The sequence below is a fragment of the Arvicanthis niloticus genome, chromosome 4 (assembly GCF_011762505.2).
Source record: "Arvicanthis niloticus isolate mArvNil1 chromosome 4, mArvNil1.pat.X, whole genome shotgun sequence".
Lineage (NCBI taxonomy): Eukaryota > Metazoa > Chordata > Mammalia > Rodentia > Muridae > Arvicanthis > Arvicanthis niloticus.
Genome location: NC_047661.1, coordinates 127,546,237 through 127,568,406, shown reverse-complemented (window position 1 = coordinate 127,568,406; position 22,170 = coordinate 127,546,237). Strand labels below are relative to the sequence as shown.

Below are 22,170 nucleotides of genomic sequence, written 5' to 3'. Positions count from 1 at the left end.
ATAACATCCCTATGGCAATGGTTATTAAGTGTCCAGGATGTCACATAAAGGTTTCGTTTGAAAATATTATATTTTGAAAGATGTTATAACTTTTCGAAATATAATTATAAAACTGTCATTGTGGTGGTTGTTTCACTTTAAAGTTGGTTTTGTTTTAAGAAATCGGAATTAAGTAATGACTTAAGGCAAGCCCTGCCTGTTTATCTTCTACCGTGTACACAGGCAAGCAGGCTTGAAGTACCTTGTAGATTCCACCCTGTTGAATCTCACAGTGTTTCCTTGTATTTGTTCTCAGATACAGAAAACATTAATGAATATAAATATTAGGAGGTGGGCTTAACCCAAAGAATGTAACAGTTTTCAGTGTCTGCATTTAGCATTGTTGAGTAATTTAGCTATTACTCAACACAACTAACCATACACATCGTGTCTAAAATAATGGTTAAAAATAAAATATCCCCAGACATAAGGCAATCGTATTCTGACACAAGGAAAATACAAAGACTTTGATTTGACCATGATTTGTAGAGAAAAATAAATGTGATTAAAAGGAGTATTCATTTTGTATAATATTGTTATGATAATGTAGGTCTGACTATAGGGTTGTCTGAACAAATTTACTAAAAATTTCACTTAAAATATTTTTTTAAAACTAATTTTTCTCTTCTTTATAGAGTAGGGGCACTTCCTAGTCTCCGGTCTTCCCCTCCTCTATCTAAACTGACCTCTAATTTACCTGAATAAATCTAAAAATTCCAAATTTAAAACCGGATTGCCCTGTTAGTTGGCAATGAATAATAAAATCACTCTTAATTTTGTAAGGAGACAATTTGGCCTTTGAGAAACATCTTTACGCCTGTCATTGAAAAGTAAAAGCCCCACCCAGAGGTCACAAGTCCCCTCCATGTGTTCACAGCAGACCCAGACCTGTCAGGCTTTGATTCAAACCAGAAGGAGCATCAAGGAGACAGCTGTAGCACTTTGATTACAACCAAGCAAACCTTTATCTCGATGTCTTCATCTCACCTTAAACCGCATGCTTATTGCAATTCCAAGTGTCTTGCAATGTCTGATGGCTTTGCGATCAGAGTAGCACGGCTTGCACTCCTGCCCAGACATGTTTGTAGTGGGAGGACACCACAGGTCTTGGTGTATGTATGAGAGCTCTGCACATCCATGTGTGTACACGAGGAAGCCAGAGGACCGAAGCTGAGCTATCTTCACCTTCTTCCCTTGAGGCAGGATTTCTCACTGAACCTGTAAACAGGATAGTGTCCAGTGAGACCCAGTGATCCTTCTGTGTTCCCCTTCCACACAACTGTCAGACACTCACTGTGTGTAGAGATCTCAACTGTATGATTGCTGTTGGTGAACATCTCTGTCAGTGCTGACTCCCTGCTTAAGAATTCATGCAGTCGATCTCAATGAGAGGATGAAGCCGATCTCCTTGTCCATGGCTGAACTTCTTTATCCGTGAAGTGAGTTTCTATAGCCCAATGCAGGCTGCATAATTTTCTTACTACCAACTTTGAGCATAATAACCAAATATCTTTTGACTAATTATTAAGAATTTTTGTTTAATTCAGGTTTGAGTGTACGTGGATAACAATAGAAAAGGGGCAATCTGAGTTTTTACATATTACCTCATAAATATCCAATAAAAGATGCTACCTGATTCTCATCATGACTATAGCCATGGCCATACTTTATCCTCCAGTAAAATTCAGTGGTAAATGAAAAATACTGACCAAATACCTAACAGACATTTCCCATCTGTGACATGGACCTATAAATATGACTAAAATAAGATCTTAACCTCAAAGGAATGTGTACTTTATTTGTGGAGGTGTGGGCAGAACTAGCTGTTACAAAAGACCCATGAAGTCCCTGGTTTTACAAGGAACTCATTTCTGAGAATCATAATCTACAGGGAATAGATACCGAGTTCTTGACCAAAGCCCTTGAAATTGGGCTCACACCACCTCTGTTTTGTGAAATGAGGTTTTCCCTTACCTTCTGAGTTTTATTGTTGATTCATGAACCTTCTTTTCCTGCATAGGTTAAATGACCCCCATAATTTCCTCACACATTTATTCTCCACAAATGTAGCAGGCCATCAGATGCTCCTGCCCTAGCCTAGTTCTCTTTTTAATATGCATATGCTTATTGAGCTGGACTCTTCTCTGAGGTGCCAACAGATTTCATTACTTTTCTGGATTCAGACTTTTGGGGTTTAGGATTAGAGAAGTTTTGAATCTCACACTGGCCACTGGTCAACCCAGTCAGGGGCATCTGGGTGCTAATTCACTTCATCTTCTGTATTAAAAAGTTTACCTGAATCTAGAACATCATCTCTATTTATTTTCTCTTGCTTGTGGCAGAGAAACCATGTTGTCTTGAGCAAGTCCATTTTGTGGTATTATTTGCATAGCCTCTCAAGGATATAATGCCTTCCACATAACTTCAGAGGAAAGGCTTGGCTTTCTGGTGTTGCAAACAATACCACAAGAGCTGGCAACATGATAGAAAGAATAACAGAATTAATATAATGGAAAAAAAGGTGGAAGAACTGGGGGCCCAGTTTTATAGAGTCATACAAGAAAGAATATTTCTGATTATTTGCCGACATCTCCAGGTCAGGAAGAGAGTCATTAGTGGTTTGGAGTGACAGCAGTGAGTGACGGGCATTGGTCGGTGACTGTACACTTCAGAATTGGAAATGATTATAAAACGCATACAAAGGTGTCTCTACTGCCCGTCTTGAGTGTGTTCACAATGTACGAGTAATTTGACACTGAGAGTTCTTCTGCATGTTTATTTATGTAGCTTAACTGTGGTGAACTGTGCCAAGGTCTTGGTGAAGGACGTTGGATCTTTAACCACTGTCTTGATTACTCCTTGGGGCCTGAGAATAAGCTTCCAGAAAAGCCTCTTAACTTTGCCATTTTCCAGTCGATGTTGGGTAAGGGCAAGGTTTCCAGGGCTTATATTTTGGGATAATCCGAGCTTGTGCAGGGAAAAGCATCAGGTTTTGACCCCCTCCCCTCAGGCAGGATAGGAAGGCCATCCTGCTGGTTGCTTTCTGGTCACATCGGCTTGCTGCCTTTCTTAATTTCTCCTCCTCTAGAACTGTAGATCCATACTTCCTTCTGTGATAGACCTTTTTGCTCCCTGCAACCTCTAATATGAGTTATCTTAACCTTTGTGTTGTAATCATAATATTGGCTATGAGAAAATTATTAAATGAGAGAAAAATCCACATGTGAGTGTGTGCATGTGTGTGTGAGTGTGTGCGTGTGTGTGTGTGTGGTGTATGAATGGATTTAGGTGCATGTGGATATATATTCACCTGTGTGTGGAGGCCAGAGGTCAACCCAGATGCCATCCCTTAGGTTCTACCCATTTCGTTTTTTAAGATAAAACCTCTCACATTTATAAGCTGACTAGACAGCAAGCCCCACAAACCCACTTGTCTCCTCCCAAGTGCTTGGAGGGCCAGTGTGGGCTACCATGCTCAAGTTCTCTGAGAGTTCTGGGGATTGAATTAGGTTATCATGCTTACATGGCAAACATTTCAGCAGCCATCTCCCTAGACCTGTACTCCAGAAATTGTTCATAATGAAAGTAGGAGTCTAGTGTTTATCTCTCCAGTGACTTCAAGGAGGAAAACATAACAATTGGTTAACGACTGTAGAGTGTGATGCTCTCGGTCATCCTGTCACCTCCATAGGGCTCAGCTTCTGCTCCACTAGTGGTTTTGTCCTAACTTACTTATGCTGACATTCTAAGTATTTTGAATATTGGGCTGGAGCGATGGCTCAGTGGTTAAGAGCACTGACTGCTCTTCCAGAGGTCCTGAGTTCAATTCTCAGCAACCACATGGTGGCTCACAACCATCTGTAATGGGATCCGGTGCCATTCACACCGTCTTCTGGTGTGTCTGAAGACAGTGATAGTGTACTCATGTACAATAAGTAAATAAATCTTTTAAAATATATGATAAGATATGTTGTAATGAACAAAGTGAGTGACATATACTCATCAGAAAACATTAAAAAATTTAGAAATTAAAATTTTAAGTCCTTTAATTTGTTCTTGTTGCTGTTGTTGGGACTGAAGAGAATGCTTACCAGTTAACTTCTCTTGAGCACGCTTGGTCTTCTAAGAACTGAAGTTTGGTGCCTAGTACCCGTGATATCCAGCTCCCTCCCATCTGCCTATAAGTCTAGCCACGGAGATTTGAAGTTCTCTTTTCCCTCTCTAGGCACTCACATGCTTGTGAACATACACATGGACAGACAGAAGGACAGATAGATACTCATAGAAATAATATTGGGATACTGTTCTTTGATTAGATCGCTGGATTATTACTGTTATAAATAATATTTTTAAGTGGGATTTTATTTTTTTATAGGACATTGCTAGTGTTGCTAGTATGGAGTATGGAGAAGTGTCTGATTTCTTAAGTTGGTGATTGCTATGATTTGGAAATTGAATGCTATCTCTGCCCTGGATAAAGGTCTGATGGTGAAGGCTTGGTCCTCAGGTTTGAGGGCGAGACCTGGTAGGAGTTCTTTTTGTTATTGCTGATATGACTTTGGGAGGTTAGTTTTTGTGGGATACTTTGTTAGTTCCTTGAAAGAAGTGTACAAAGCCTGACACAGGCAGCTTGCTGTCTCTCTGCCCTTAGTTTGAGATGGACTCATTCACTTACTGCTACCTGGATAGCTGCCTTCTGCTGTGTGTCCTGGGGACTCTGCAGCCAAAACCCAGACACTGAAGCCTTACGATGCTGTTTAGGTGGGGTGTGTTCCTTTGTTCCTCTCCACGTGATTACCTAGAGGCATGGACGCTCACTGAATTGTTTGCTGTTTCTGCTAGGTTTGTCAGCTTGTGAGCTTTCAGGAACTGCCAGTCACTGACCCTGCTCCATGCTACAGTTACAGGCATGAGTGGCCACTCCCAGCTTTTATGTGGATGTCCAGAGTTGAACTCAGGTCCTCACAGGTGCAGAACTATTGTGCTCTTACCCACTAAGCCATTTTCTTAACCCCTGATGCTGTTTCTAACACTTTCCGTAAGGAACACTGCTATCCTTTGGATCGTTGTTCATGTGCTCCAAGGCCTGCTTATTGAAAGCTTGGTCCATGGAAAAAGCTGTGAGGGATGGTGGCTAATAGAAGGACATTAGATAATTGTAGGCATGTCTTTGAGAGGCTATTAGAACTATCCACCCTCTGTTCCTCTGTGCTCCTGGCTGTCATTAGGTGAACCATTTTCTCTACTATAGGATTCTACCATGATCTGATGTGTCGTCAAAGGCTAAAAGTCTTGGTATATAATAACCATGGACTGAAGCCTGTGACCCATGACCAGACTGTACCACCAACCATAGACTTAGATACTTCATAGAACTAGACTGAGGGTCGCATTCTATGGCCAAGTATTTTAGACTATATATAATCTGTGCACATATACATGTACATACCTGTCTATATCTATACATATCAATAGGGATGGGTATTTAAAGTGCTGAAAATTACATGGGCAAAGGCAAATTTGATTAAAGGTTCAAGTCAACAAGTTGTAATCTAGAACATACTAGTGTCCATGTTAAGTTAAAACTAAAGAAGAGAAATTTCAACTTGCTGCTCTGAAGAAAATTAAAGCACAGATGTAGTACATGGTGACACTTCCCTGAAATCCTGGCATTGGGAAAAAGAAATGAGAGTAGAGACAAAAAGAAATTCAAGGCCAGCTTTGGCTACATAGTGAATTTGAGGCCAGCCTTGGCTACCTGAAACCTTGAGTAAAACTAACCAAAGAGCAAAATCAAAATATAACTATATGACCCTAAAGTGTTTAGTTCAGATTCTAAGAACCAGGATGTTACATTGTCTTATCACTGTTGCCCATTAAGCAGATGGACTAAAAATTTGTGATAATAAAGTTGTTTAAATTGACCTGACTGACTGAGAGCAAGGGCTGATTCTTGAGCAGAAACCTGTGTGAATTTTGTTTTTGACTATACTTGAGTTATGTTTTCGAGTCAGGCAGACCTTATTTCTTCTCCTGACCCAGCTGTGAAATCCATTGTTCCATTTTATTGTCTGGAAAACAGATATAAAAATGTTCAGAAAGTTGTGAAGAGTACTTGTGGTCTATTAGCTTAGGATAGCTTTTTCAAATCTTCAGTTTCTCTGAAATTTATGGATGTCTTTTATTTTTAAAAAAACACCCAGTTCATTAAGAGTTCCCATCAAATGATGGATGATTGTGCTGGAGCGTAGAAAGGCTTTGGGCAATCTTTTCACACTACTGTAATAACAAACCATTGGGGCAATGGGAAATTTCTCTCTCTGGAAAAACATTCTGTGTTTCAGGACAGATGGTTTACAGAAACACCTTATTGGTACCGTCTGCTTTTGCTATAACAGGAGTGTTGTAAACAGTCAAATAATGTAAGCTTTGCTCATGAAACAATGGCTTTCTAATTCTGTGACCAACTTCCAGCTCGTCATTTTCATCATAATCCATACACATGATCTTTGTGATTACTTCTGTTAAGCCATAAACTATAAACACTTCTTGATTAGGATGAAAATATCTATGTCTATATTTAGAATATAAACATTTTTTAATATTAACTGTGGGTTTAATAGCAGTCATCATGACTGGAAACCAGAATTCACAGAGCTGTAAAACGCACAGTTAAAAGTAAAATGCCTCAGATTGTGGTTGGATATATACCAGCTCTCCTCTTCTAAAACTGCCTATTGAGTTTTTACTGTCATCATTGCAAAGACAGAAATGATGGAGCGAGGATTATAATTAGAATAATGACTGCTTCAATTAAATAATAAAAAACAAGGTCCAACAATAACAATATGAGGATGAGAGGAAGGAGACTACCAAAATGAGAAACCATGCCATTCATCACAGGAGGATATAAAGACACTTAAAAGAAGGGATGGCCACACCTTTAGTTACAGCACTCAGGATGCAGAGGCAATGCCAAGAGGCTATCTTGGTCTACATAGCAGGTTTTAGGCCAACCAGGACAGCATAGTGAGGCCCTGTCTCAAAACAAAGAAGAGATGCTGGCATTGCCTTGTGCTAACAATTCATTTTATTTTTTATTAGTTCATAGTTTATACAAATCACCCTTTCATTCCAGACCAGATTCTAACCTTGTATCATTTTGACAACTGTATTTCTTTCTGTCTTAAAAAAAGATTTATTTGTGTGCATGTGTCTGTGTGTGTGTGTGTGTGTATCTGGGTGTGTCTGTATGAATGTGTGAGTGTATGCACATGTGTATGTACCTGTGTCTACATACAAGAGGCCAGAGGAGGCCACCAGAGCCCTTGGAGCTGGGGGTACAGGTACTTGAGGGATGCCTGGCTGAGACTGCATAGTAAGCACTCTTATCCACTGCCCGGTCTCTCCAGTCCTGGCATCTATGTTCTAACAGATGCCTTGGTTATGAGGTGCTCAGCCCATCTGGTCAGTTAGTAAAGTCTGTGGTAATGGGCACAGGAGATTCAGAGCAAAACATCTATGAGTGACTTTTCTGGCTTTAAGAAAAGGTCCTGGTGACAGTGGAATATTATCTGGGAGACAGTAGGACATCTATGTGGACAGAAATAAAAACACCATGCTTGAAACATAAGCTCTGCCAGTGCCAAGGAGGCCAGTTCATCATTCCTTATGTACCAATTCACATCCATCAAATACCAACAATTTTTTTTTTGTTTTTATTTTGATTTTTGAGACAGGGTTTCTCTGTGTAGCCCTGGATGTCCTGGAACTCAATCTGTAGACCAGGTTGGCCTCGAACTCAGAAATCCACCTGACTCTGCCTCCCAAGTACTGTAATCCCAGTATAAGGCATGTGCCACCACTGCCTGGCTCCCAACTCTTTCAAATTTTAGTTATTTATATGTATGTGTGCATCCGTGTCAATGTGTGGGTTTGTATAGGTGCATTCCCACTGACATGAGAAGAGTGTGTCAGATCTTCTGAAACTAGAGTTAAAGGTGATTGTGAACTACTTCTGTGGTGTGTTAGTCAGGGTTTCTATTCCTGCACAAAACACCATGACCAAGAAGCAAGTTGGGAAGGAATGGGTTTATTCAGCTTACACTTCTACATTGCTGTTCATCACCAAAGGAAGTCAGGACTGGAACTCAAACAGGTCAGAAAGCAGCAGCTGATGCAGAGGCCATGGAGGGATGTTACTTACTGGCTTGCTTCCTCTGGCTTGCTCAGCTTGCTTTCTTATAGAACCCAGGACTGCCAGCCCAGGGATGGCATCACCCATAAGGGGCCCTCCCGCCTTGTTCACTAATTGAGAAAAAGCCTTACAGCTGGATCTCATGGAGGCATTTCCTCAAGGGAGGCTCCTTTCACTGTGATAACTCCAGCTTGTGTCAAGTTGACACGCAAAACCAGCTAGTACATGTGGGTTCTAGGAATCAGACTAAGGTCCTCTGCAAGAGCAGCAAGTGCTTTTTAACCCTCCTGCTTAGTCCTCTATCATATTTTAGTTGGGTAACCTTGAATAAGTTAACCACTTCAGGATTTAGTGTCAGCATCTTAGAATAGGGATAATACTTCTTACATACTTGGAAAAAGGTTTAAGTAGATAGTGTAAGACCCGTGAAGCAGAGTGAGTAGTCAGCTGACTTTTGTATTACTGCCTATACATGCTAATAATAGTAATATAGCAGGCAGGTAGACTTGGGTTACAGATTCAACTTGACCACTTTCTAGCCATCAAAACCTGGGCAAGGCAACAACTCTGGTTTTATTTTATTTTTTGCCTCACATCATAATCAAGGACCACTCAGAGTTTTATGATACTTGAATAAGTTAAGGTATATCTTATCCCTTTTATGAGGAAGTTCACTGTTCATTTCATACATTATTTTCTTAGCTGGTATAAAGGTATCAAATGCTTATAGAGCTTTTGGGATTGTTATATTGCAAAAGGAGTATGTCACTGTAGTAAGGGAGGGCGTCACTGTAGTAAGTGAGGGCGTCACTGTAGTGAGGGCGTCACTGTAGTAAGTGAGGGCGTCACTGTAGTAAGTGAGGGCGTCACTGTAGTAAGTGAGGGCGTCATTGTAGTAAGTGAGGGTGTCACTGTAGTAAGTGAGGGCGTCACTGTAGTAAGTGAGGATGTCACTGTAGTAAGTGAGGGCGTCACTGTAGTAAGTGAGGGCGTGACTGTAGTAAGTGAGGGCGTCACTGTAGTAAGTGAGGGCGTCACTGTAGTAAGTGAGGGCGTCACTGTAGTAAGTGAGGGCGTCACTGTAGTAAGTGAGGGCGTGACTGTAGTAAGTGAGGGCGTGACTGTAGTAAGTGAGGGCGTGACTGTAGTAAGTGAGGGCGTGACTGTAGTAAGGGAGGGCGTGACTGTAGTAAGTGAGGGCGTCACTGTAGTAAGTGAGGGCGTCACTGTAGTAAGTGAGGGCGTCACTGTAGTAAGTGAGGGCGTCACTGTAGTAAGTGAGGGCGTGACTGTAGTAAGTGAGGGCGTCACTGTAGTGAGGGCGTCACTGTAGTAAGTGAGGGCGTGACTGTAGTAAGTGAGGGCGTGACTGTAGTAAGTGAGGGCGTGACTGTAGTAAGTGAGGGCGTGACTGTAGTAAGGGAGGGCGTGACTGTAGTAAGGGAGGGCGTCACTGTAGTAAGTGAGGGCGTCACTGTAGTAAGTGAGGGCGTCACTGTAGTAAGTGAGGGCGTGACTGTAGTAAGTGAGGGCGTCACTGTAGTAAGTGAGGGCGTCACTGTAGTAAGTGAGGGCGTCACTGTAGTAAGTGAGGGCGTGACTGTAGTAAGTGAGGGCGTGACTGTAGTAAGTGAGGGCGTGACTGTAGTAAGTGAGGGCGTGACTGTAGTAAGTGAGGGCGTGACTGTAGTAAGTGAGGGCGTGACTGTAGTAAGGGAGGGCGTGACTGTAGTAAGGGAGGGCGTGACTGTAGTAAGTGAGGGCGTGACTGTAGTAAGTGAGGGCGTGACTGTAGTAAGGGAGGGCGTGACTGTAGTAAGGGAGGGCGTCACTGTAGTAAGGGAGGGCGTGACTGTAGTAAGTGAGGGCGTGACTGTAGTAAGGGAGGGCGTGACTGTAGTAAGGGAGGGCGTGACTGTAGTAAGTGAGGGCGTGACTGTAGTAAGGGAGGGCGTGACTGTAGTAAGGGAGGGCGTGACTGTAGTAAGTGAGGGCGTGACTGTAGTAAGGGAGGGCGTGACTGTAGTAAGGGAGGGCGTGACTGTAGTAAGTGAGGGCGTGACTGTAGTAAGGGAGGGCGTGACTGTAGTAAGGGAGGGCGTGACTGTAGTAAGGGAGGGCGTGACTGTAGTAAGGGAGGGCGTGACTGTAGTAAGGGAGGGCGTGACTGTAGTAAGGGAGGGCGTGACTGTAGTAAGTGAGGGCGTGACTGTAGTAAGTGAGGGCGTGACTGTAGTAAGTGAGGGCGTCACTGTAGTAAGTGAGGGCGTCACTGTAGTAAGTGAGGGTATCACTGTAGTAAGGGAGGGTGTCACTGTAGTAAGGGAGGGTGTCACTGTAGTAAGTGAGGGTGTCACTGTAGTAAGGGAGGGCGTCACTGTAGTGCAGGAGGGTGTTTATGATCACACACACATGCACAGGCGTATGTGCTTGTAGGGCAGTGGGCTGTGAGAAGCAGCTGGGTGCTTGCCCGAGAACGAGCTTGGAACCCCGGACCATTATTGGACGTCAGGAGTTCAGCTCTGCTCCCAATCCCTGGTTCTTTTCACTTAGCTTCAGTCCTCCAACAGCCCCTCCCACAGAGAGGTTTATGACCATCAGGTTCCCCCATGCAGATGAGGTATCTCTAAGCTCTCAGGCCAAGCCAATAGACATTATCTGCTGCCAGACCCTAACCCACCCCAAAACTGTATATAAGGGCTCTATTTAGGGGAAGTAAAGTGCGCTCAAGAATCATCCTGGTATCTGAGAGTTTCTGTCATAAGAGCTGTAACACTTGGGGAGAGCTCTGTTCTCCTGGAACCTGCCTGGGACACCAAGCTGCCTCCTTGCCAGCTAGCCAGCTTCTTATTGGCCCAGCCCAGTCCTAGACCTGCTCAGCGCAGAGAGACAGGTGCAGCACCTGGGAGAGACCGGTCAGGTGGCAGCAAGAGGAGCAGCAGTGGGGGCAGGCAATCTCCCCTCCTGCCTGCACTCTGTGTCCTTGGACACAGGCCGGGCTGGAGACCTATAGACAGTGGAGACGCAAACCTACAGACAGTGGAGACGCAGACCTATAGACAGTGGAGACTCGAGACAGTAGTGAGCCCTCCCTGCTCTCACCCTGTCCCCAGCCGGGAGACCATCCCGTGGGACACACTCCAGAACAAGGGACCTCCATGTGCTCACACTTGCACACATGCAGAGACACAGTCATGCACAGAAACACACATTGTCACCCCTTTGTCCCTTTTCCTCTTGTTGTCATATATTCGTTTTTCTCCGAATCACTCAACAAATACAAAATCATAATTCAAGGGTTTTAACAAATAAATGATTGAGATATAAAAATTATACAATTTAAGCAGGGAAAAATCTTCATAATAAAAAAAACATTTATCATGCCATAGTCTACAGTTTTTAGAGTTTTTTTTTGTAGTTTTGAATTTATATAATATATATTAATTCACACACACACACACACACACATTTCTAAAGTTGCACAGTAAGAATTGTTCCCCTGCAGGTTTTTGTCACAATTATTCTACTTTTTTGAGTCAAAGTCTCAGTGTGGTGCTTAGACTGGCCTTGGCCTTGAACTCAGTGCATAGCAGAGTCTGCCTTCTGCCTTCTGAGAGCTGGGTTTGTAGATGTGCAGCGCAACCCTCTTTTTTACTGATTTTTGCCTGCAAGAATAGGATCAATATGTAGAGTTAAATCACCACAAATATGTTTAATTTCCAAAACACCCTTTAAACGTCAACTTCTCTAAATACTATGAGCTCCAGTGGAGTCTTTTCACAAAGCACTGGGAACAGTCTTTTATTGAATTCGAAGCTGAGGTGTCATGTTGTCACCATGGGCCTTCTGGGTTTCAGTGTAAACTTAAAGATCACCCTTGGGTGACAAAGTCATGAATGATGATAGTTTGAAAATTAGCTAAGTAATACTTATAGCTAAGTAATTCCCTGTGAGCCTGACCAGTGTTTCCTTACACTGATAGGAGAAAAAATGCTCCACTTGGAGTAAGATAATATGAAATCAGGCACAAAGAAAACACCTGTGTTTCAGTTATGTTTCTGTTGCTGTGGTAAAATACAAGGACCAAAAGCAAGCTGGAGAAGAGAGGGTTTATTTCACTTAATTTCCCATGTCTTCATCACTGAAGGAAGCAGGGCAGGAATTCAGAGGAGAGCACCCTGGAGGCAGGAACTGATGCAGAGGCCATGGAGGGGTGCTGCTTACTGGCTTGCTCCACATGGCTTGCTCAGCCTGCTTTCTTACAGAACCCAGAACCACCAGCCCAGGGATGACACCACCCACCATGAGCTGGGCCCTCCCCTGTCAATCACTAATTAAGGAAATGTCTTACAGGTGGATTTTGTGGAGGGAATTTCTCAGTTGAGATTCCCTCCTTTCAGGTGACTCTAACTTGTGTCAAGTTGACATAAAAGTAGACAGCGTAACCTGCTTCCAAGACTGGATGAGAACTCTGTGTATTTGTATAACTCTGGGCACATGAGAAGGGTTGTTGTTACTATTACACAAGGCTCTGGGTGTCTAAGAACAGGCTTCTCTCCAGGAATGGCTTCATTATATTTTCACTGAAGGCACTTTGAAATGTTGTGCCAGGGAAAAACAATTCTACATCTGAATGATGCTAAGTTCAAAACTGCTCAAATAACCGGGGGGGGGGGGGGCATTCTTTTATATCATACTGCTGGGGTCAAAACCAGGGCCTGTACTTAGTATGCAAGCATTTAACCACCGAGCTACACCTCCAGCCCTTTAAAATTAATTAAGCCTAAGAAACGAAAGTGCTGACGCACTGCAGAACTATAAAGTCATGTATTTTCATGATGAAGTTTATAAACAGCCCTCCTTGTAGCAACTTTGGTGTCCTTATTGTGTCCCATGCAGTATTCTGACTACAGCATGTTGGTCTGTGCACTTAGAGGCATCCAGACTCACACAACAGAAACTGATTGTCCGACCGTAAGCTGGGATTGGAACAGATCTAAGGATCAGTCAGACGATCACATGCGTTTTTGAGACAATATTTTAGTGTGATGGTTTGTTAGATCATGAAGCTAGATTAATCATTTGCTAGCCAGGGTTTTCCTAAAGCTTTGCTTCAGCCTCACTGGCATCTTGCACAACGCCTGGACATTGGACAGAGAGATTCGCTCACTGCTGGATTGCTGTTTCTTGAAAGCTCAAAGGGACAGAAGCATAAACACTCATCTCGAGTTTCCCATTAGTATTTGTTTTTGCTCTTCTGTTTTTGAGACAGGGTTTTACCACACAGCTCAGGCTTGCTTATGATGAAGCCCACGCTGCTCTCAAACTTTAGATCCTTTTACACAGCCTTTCAAGTGTTTATGTGCCAGCATGTCTCGCACTGACTTGTCAATGGCCAGTGGAACTTTGACTTAGGTCAACATGCACACAGAGTGTGGGCTGCTTTAATAATTCCTACAGTAAAAATTCAGCTAACATGGATTCTGTTGTTGATAACTAAAGTTGAAGATTCATTACTGTTATGATGTTCAACACAATTTTATTTTATAACATGAATGGAACAAAAAATATTATTATGTCATTTATTTCACTCTTTGAAACCTGGATGTGCATGTGACCTCTCCTCGTGTGTTTATATAACACTACTGTGAGCATCTGAGAGATTACAGATGTAAATAATGGATTATTTTCATAGACTATCCAAACATTTTATGCCACCTACTTTTTATTGAAATTTCCAATCACTGAAAAAGGGGGATGGCATCTTACTGAGCACAGTGCTTGCTAGACTGCAGTTTATGACCCTGACACCTAGGTAAATGCCAGGTGGCATGGTAGTCTCCCTGTTACTCCAGCACTTGGGAGGCAAAGATGGGATCCCTAAAGCCACCTGGGTAGCTTGACCAGCTGAATTGACGAGCTCAATATATCTTAGAAGACACCCACTGTCACCTTTAGACAATACCAGTGTATCCTAAAACATGCAAATGTGTATACACAGCCACACAGTCAGAATACACAGCCACACAGAGACAAAGAAACACACACACACACACACACAACATTGCAAGATCCAAGGGAGATATTTTAGAAAACACAATGTACCTTTCTATATTTCTTTATAATAGACTACTTGGTGTGTCTGTTCATCACAACGCCTGTCTCCTGTTCTCCTGTCTCCTGGGACAGTACTTTGATCAACAGGTGCCTATGAACAGATATTCAGTCATCTGCTGAAGGATCCCAGGTCTCAGTTCTCTCTAGAACAGGAAGCCAGTGCCCAGCCACTCAAAACTCTCCCCTTTACCCATTGCTTGAAGAAGCAGTTGTTCCAAGGCCTGGATCACTAATTAGACATCAACAAAACAGCTTTCTGTAATATAAGTCTGGGTGGGCCCATCAGAGCAGTTTCCAGACTTGTGAAGAGTGTGTTGCCAGAGGTCAGGGAACATGACCACAGATGGTGCTCATCTGCCCAGCTTGCAGGTGCTCCTCATCTTAACCTTGGCTCCCTGACACCTGCCAGCTGTGTCAGAGATCAGCTTTCCAGGCAATTCTGCACATCTTCAAAACCACCTTACTTATACACAGATGTGCAAACGCCCTATGTGTTCTGGTTCTTCAGTGAAATGTTATTGTCACAAACTACTGGGGGAGGGATACTGCTTATTAAAACAGCATGTGATGTCACTAAAAAATTAGTAAATTATATAAAAGACAAAGGAAAATAATCAGAATTCTATTATCTAGAGTCAAACAATGAAGCATTGATGACGACCTCTATGTATATAATAATTGCAATGATAATACGCACAAAAGAACAGTCTCCTTTTCTGAGTTGGGGGCACATAAAATACCATTTAGTGACTTGCTTCCTTTAAGCTAACATTAAGTCCCAAGAGCGTGTAATGTCCACTTTGTGAAATGAGCATGATTTATTTATCCTTTGTTGGACATCATGGTTGCTCTTAAACTATCAGAAATGCACTAATATCAATAACATCCTAATTGGTGTTTTTTTAACAGAAATATTACACCTATATTTTCTGTTGATGGCTAACTAATTAATGATCTGGGCCCTGGAGCGACTGCTTCAGGCAAAGCGTAAAGGGAGACGGGCTGGGCATAGGCTTCCTGTTCTAGAGAGAATCGAGACCTGGGATCCTTCAGCAGATGACTGAATATCTGTTCACAGGCACCTGTTGATCAAAGTACTGTCCCAGGAGACAGGAGCACCAGAGAGGCGGTGCCATGTAACTGAGGCGCTCTACATGTGCTTATCTCTAGCACAAGACAGGCTGTCTGATACAATCCCAGGGAGCACGTTTATTCCCAGATTTACAGGGCAGTGTCTGGCTGAGCTATGAGATACCAGAGGCACAATTCATTTACTAATAGAAAGTACATGCTTTTTATACTTGTAAGGCGTTATCAATATTTGCTCATTCACCCTTGTACCAAAACTAATACAATAAAGTTCTCACAGGCAGATGATAGATATCACAGTGTCTGCTTTGTTCTCCCCGTGTCTTCAGTGCCTAGCACGTTGCCTAGAGAGGAGGTGAATGAACCTTTGATCGGTGAAGACAAAATGTAAAAGTGAAGCTATCTCATTCGAACCGCCAGGCAAGTCTTGGTTCCACTTCTGTGAGGATCAGGGCCTGAACATTTTTTTTCAATGCTTTTGTATAATTAGGGGAAGCAATAGCGTGAATGTGCATCTGACCCAGGTACTCTTGTGCAGGTTATACTATTTTCATTTGATACATCATTTTCTGGAAAATGAGCCATTTCCCAAGGGACCTACTCAGGCTGCAAGATCCTGTTTCTTGTAGGTGATATCAAGCCAACCTGGAATCTTCTATTAGCTTATGCTGCTACAGAAACACTTAGATACTTTTAATGCCTCAAAATATTGAACCCTTTGTGAGGATTGGGCAGAGGTTTCTCTAATAATAAGTTGTGCTTTGAAGTACAACCTTGAGGAATAAAAATGTGACTGAATATATGAAGTACATTTTAAGTGTAGGCTTTGTACTTGGTAATAGAAATAAAAGTATACTCAAACGTGCATAGACGAGTACAGGGTTGTCATGAGCACTAGAATAATTTATACTCTGCTGGGGGCTGAGTAGGTATGGGTAGGGACTGTGACAATCTATCATCTACTAGAGGCTGAGTAGACATGGATAGTGACAAGGACCACCACAGGGGAGACAGCTGCACACCCATTGTGATGGAGACAATGAATATCACATGAAGATGAGATCATTCTTAGAGAGTTTGAAGGATGGGTAGGAATTAGTGGGGAGAGATATAAAGTAGTGGGTTTTTAAAAAGAGCAGTTCAAGCTGGTAATCAGAAAGGTGCCATATCTCTGGTACAAGCAAGGTCTCACCAGTAGTGGGAGCAGAGGGTCTGGGCCTGAGATAAGAAGTTGTAAGAAGAAAGTTTAGGTGATTCATGAAGCAGCCACTGTGGAATGTGCTGTGTAGACAATAAACATGTTGTTAAGGGAGCCCCATCCTTTAGCCATCGATGCCACTGGTATGAATAAAGACAGCTTTTATTTTTCTGACAATAGTCTTGATTTTATTTTGGGGGGAGTTTTCAGGTTTTTTAAATTATATTTTAATCCAGATGGTACAATGGTCCAAACGTCTTTCTAATTTTTCGAATCATCTCTGATTGATGTATTTATTACTTATTTTGATAGTCAGGATGTTTCCACTTTTCTCCCACGTGCACCTTTTTATGTGGTGGTCAGAGCTGGACTTGGCCATTTGCTTTATTTTAACTTAGAGTGGCAAGAATTTACTGAACCAGATGATCTTTACAATGATGCGTGCAGGAAATGGCCACAGAACACTAAATAGACATTGATGTGATTAAGCCACAGCTGGAGTGGGGACTCATTTCTATAAAACCTTTGGAAAGTTCTGTGCACCCTCCTGGGAATGTTAGCTGTGTAAAGACAGAGGAAGAAAGTGGTGCTGCTGGGACCAAGTGAAAATGTGGGGAACATCTTCGCTACCAATGGGAAAGTCTAAAGGTCTTTTTTCCCCTTTCTGTGCACTCAGACTGGACATAAAGCCATGATTCTTTTGTTCCCATCTTTAGAATTTGTGTATTACAGTGCCTGGCAAAGTTCATTGTTCAAAAATACTCACAAGCTTATGAATAATTTATTTGCTTAAATATGCTTTCATTTTCTATTGAATAAACTAATATGTATTTGCTTTAAAACTGTTACTCCCAGAGGTATAAGGCTAGTTGCTGATATTAATGTTTGTTTCTCCTTGAGTCTGTACGCTGTGGAATATCATTTTTTCTAGTCTTCACGTCAATTTGAATTCAAATATTCTATGGCCTACACCCATGATTTATGTCATCATTCATTTATATCCACCAATATTTTGCAAAACGGCAGTATTTGGTGAGATGTACAAAGGTCATGTTGCATTTGTAGTCAACTTGAAAAAACTGTGGGAATGAAGACATGTCTGTGACCAACAGCTTTCCCTGTTTTGCTTGTTTTCTAGGTAACAATGGCCAACATTGCAATAAATGGAAATAATTCCCCAGTGACCTGTGAAACAACACTCTTTGCTCTCCGAATGGCAACGTGGAATCAGATCTTAGACCCCTGGGTCTACATTCTGCTACGAAAGGCTGTCCTTAGGAACCTGTATAAACTTGCCAGTCGCTGCTGTGGAGTGAACGTCATCAGCTTGCACATCTGGGAACTCAGCTCCATCAAGAATTCCTTAAAGGTTGCTGCTATTTCTGAGTCACCGGCTGCAGAGAAGGAGAGTCAGCAAGCATCTAGTGAAGCTGGACTGTAAGTCAATGCAGGGTTAGAAGAAAGTTATGGAACTTCTGAAACATCTCAGCTGATCAGACTCAGTGTAACTGGAATATTTGGACCTCTGTAGTTCGGGGATACACTACTGGTCAGACGCAGCTTCTGAATTTTGTTATGCTGGCTGCTGCATGGTTGTGTATTTTCATTTGTTTGTGTCAACAAGAGATAAACAGATACAATGTGGTGGAGTTGAGTAGAACGCACATTTGAGTTTATCTGTGTGACTTGTGGTCTTGGAATAAGAGAATTTGTTGAGGCCCAGTGCCTTTATTTGATCTATTTTTCCAAGACACCTTAATGCTTAATGACATTGCCATTTGAGAACCCCTAACTTACAAACAAAGCTTAAAGTAACACAAGCCTTTTTGTGTTTGTGTGTGCAGTTCTGCTCTGTTTACTATCCCCATGTGTCCTCAATCATTATTTGCATGACCATGACATCTGAGACTCATGGTGGCTTTGATGGCCACTATGTAGGCTGCTCAGCCTGACATTGTGAAGCTGATGAGGATAATCATTCTTGTCACAACTCACAGGTGTGATTGCTTGCATTTGTTGCTATGAAGGTCATTTATTGTTCCCAGACTGTTACTCTCCTATAAAGTCATAGGTTCTCAGTGTCTAGTGATCTCCCTTTCTTCTGAAAATTGTAGAGAAATGCAGGCTTTATCTTAGCACAGATTCAGCTCATGATAGCATATCATAAGCCCTGTTATGGATAATGCAAACATTGAAATCCTACTTATACATGTGAAGAACATGGCAAACATTGCTCTACCTGAGCTGTTGTTTCTGTGTCAGAGAATAAAAGAAAAACAATCAAGACACATTCAAAGTCTGTTTGCAGCTATTGTCTTTCTGCCTTACACACACAGGCATAAGGAAGTTCTGTTAACAGCAATTTGAACCACACTTCCAAAAGCCTATATTAATAGTAAGGACTGGAAAGATCTGAAATTAGCCAGGAGTTGGGACCCATTGCTACAGTTAACCCGAGGCTAAGTGACAAGACTCTGTTGCCAAGTTTCCCAGTCTTCATTCACACTTCTCCTTTGTTTGTTTATATAATTTAACACAAAGATAATCAATTTCAGTAATCATCTAAACAGGTCCATCCAGTGACTAGGATTAGTGGTTATGTTTTATAAAGACATGTATTTTCATATTTAAATCTTTTTCCTTGCTTTCATCAAGTTTGGCTTCATTTAAAAATTATTACTTTTTTTTTTTTTGCAATGTGTATGGATGTTTTACCTCAATGTATTTCCATGCATCATGTACCTTCCTGGAATCTACTGAAACCAGAAAAGGGCATCAGATCCCCTTGGACTGAAGTTATAGATGGTTGTAAGTTACCTTGTGGGTACTAGGAATTGAACCCAGGTTCTCTGGAAAAGCAGCTGTAGAGGAATTTTAATCCAGCAACTTTGTGAATTCAATAGACTTAAAATAGTAACTCCAACATGGTTTCTCTGGCAAGAGATCACATCTGAAGACCTTCTAAGTCTATATGATCTAGATGGAATGCAGACATACCCCGGATTGTAGTACAATCTGGCTGTAATATAGACACACCCTTAGTACGCACCTTTAATCTCTAACAATGAAGGTAAAATTAGTTTGTAGAAGGAAGTACTCACTTTTGAAAGCAATGCCCAATTGAAGGGCAGACAGAGTGATGAATCAGAAAGTTTTGATTGATAGAATGAGTTAGAGAAAGGATATGCCCAACTCACATAAGTACAGCACAGGAAAGAGTGTATACTGGGGAGGAAGAAGAGGAAGAGAAGGAAGAGGAGGAAGAAAGAGAGAGAGGAAGGAGGAGGGGGAGGAGGAAGAGGAAAAGAAGAAGAAGAAGAAGAAGAAGAAGAAGAAGAAGAAGAAGAAGAAGAAGAAGAACAACAACAACAACAACAACAACAACAACAACAACAACAACAACGGCTGTGGTGTGTGTTTATGGCAGTTTTGTCAGGACAGTTTTACATAGATTGGCTGTAGGGAGAACAAGCTGGATACAGGTGAAGACAGAGAAAACCAAAGAATGAGAAGGAGCCAGGAGAGTAGAACTTATTGCCAAAGTTAGTGTGAGGCCGAGCAAGCAATCAGGCAGAAGCGGAGAGAAGTCAGATTGAATCAGTCAGTTTGGAAGATTAGATTGTTTGGAGTCTAGAAGCTTTTAGGTCTAGGCCTAGGAATAATTAGAACAGAGAAAGAAATGCTCTGGGTTCAGCCTAAGCTGTGTGTTCACTCAGCTTGAGTATGGCTTTCATCCCTTCATCTGAGGAAATGAAAGCATCATTTTCAAGTAGCCACTGTTCTTAACTGCTGAGCCACCTCTCCAGCCTTTCCAAATTGTTTTTATCTGTAAGAATGATTTTAGATTCTAGGAACTCTGAATTCAATAGACTCAAAGGAGTATTTTCAAAAACTTCTGCTTTGGATTGGTAGTTTATATTGTATTTGGTTACTGCTTTTGGTAAATTCTCATAAGTAAATTAAAAGAAATTAAGCAAATAGCCTTCTTGAAGATGTATAGAAAATTATTTGTAGTGATTTGAAAGAAATATACACTATTATGTGATAATCTTAACTTAAAGACAAGTAATCAATCACACAACTGATTCTCATGTAGACAATATGTCAGAGAATTAGACAACAATTTTTGGTGTAAATTGAGCCTGCAGTTGTAAAGAGTGTGCACAATTTAAACTTAAGCTGACAGCTACATGTTGGTTATTGTGATGTATATATGTATACATATATGTATGTGTGTTCCTATGTGAATGCATGCAAGTGTTTATGATATATGTGTATATGTATGTGCATTTATGTGTATAATGCATATGATTGTAAAAAAGCATTGCAATTTATGATTGCTGTTATATTATGTAAATGTTATCATTTTTAATTTCAAGAGTACTCAAAGCTCAGAAAAACTTTTGGACAGTTCACTTACTTTCCAAGCGGATTTATTCCCCACAGCAATACGATGTTGGCATCTCAAAAACTGAGGCACGAGGAGCCAAATCTCTGTCTTCTCTAGTCATAGTTGGTAAAACTCTGCAACTAACATTACCATGCATTTCAGCCGAGGAAAGGCACCGAGCAGGAACCTGCTTCAAGGCTCCAGTTCTCTTCAATGTGAGCCTCTGGTATGGACACAACTGTTCCTCTACTGCTGTGATGTCTACAATGAGACCATCTTTTAACATCATTCTGTGATGAAGGCAAAACTCTGGGAAGTGCTAAGGAGCTTATTCAGTGCATATTCTGGAAGATTTATCTACACCACCTAAGTATACTCTTAGGGCAAAATAACTGATCTTATGATGAGGATAACCCACAGTGTAAATATAAAAAATTGAAAAAGTTTCATGTTATACCTGACTCTAAATTTCTATTTGTTACAGTGGCTGTTGTATACAGTTTACTGTGCAGTGAGCAATAGTTATCAGCAATGTGTTTGCTGATAACTTTCATAGACCTGAGTGAAAGTGTGTTTTTTCTTATTCATTAAAATAAATAGTACAAGTTGTTCTAACAAGCTCACTAATGTGAGTGTTTAAGCTGTTTTGACATTTATAGTTTGTTGTATGAGGTAAACTATTGTCCGCACAACTTTACATATTTTCCAACTATTGGGTTTCTGGAGAATTGCAATCTTAATAAGCAAACAAACACTAAACATTAAACCTTTTGGAGTCTTTTTAAAATCTCTTATGAAAATGAAATAAAATACATATCACATTTTTCAAGAATTGCATATACAGAAAGAATACTGAATTTTAATTAGCTATGGGTATGACCCCCAAACAAGACACTTTGTAGTGGGTTTAATTGTTGGGCCTGACATGAGGTCTAATCTCCATTCCACCTTTACCCTTAAGTCACATACACAGGTCGGTGGGATAAACAGGCCCCAGGCCCTAGAGAGATTTACATAGAGAGATTTACCTTATTTATAATAAGGTACCTGAAGGCCAGAGGGTGGAGCCAATTAAGCATTCCTCCCCAGCCCCGCCCCTCTCTTCCCCTCCCTATTTAACTCAGGTCCGCCCTGAGTTTT

At 41.5% G+C, this 22,170-nt stretch overlaps 1 protein-coding gene across 3 annotated transcripts in view; it reads left to right on the top strand.

Moving 5' to 3' along the window:
• Ptgfr (prostaglandin F receptor) overlaps positions 1–21,653 on the top strand; it is a 37,988-nt gene extending 16,335 nt beyond the window's left edge. For all 3 annotated transcript variants that reach the window (XM_034500532.2, XM_076933409.1, XM_076933408.1), the window contains exon 3: positions 17,779–21,653. In XM_034500532.2, coding sequence (XP_034356423.1) covers positions 17,779–18,081 — 303 coding nt within the window. In that variant the 3' untranslated portion in view covers positions 18,082–21,653. The remainder of the gene's footprint in view (positions 1–17,778) is intronic.
• Positions 21,654–22,170: the final 517 nt, after the last annotated feature.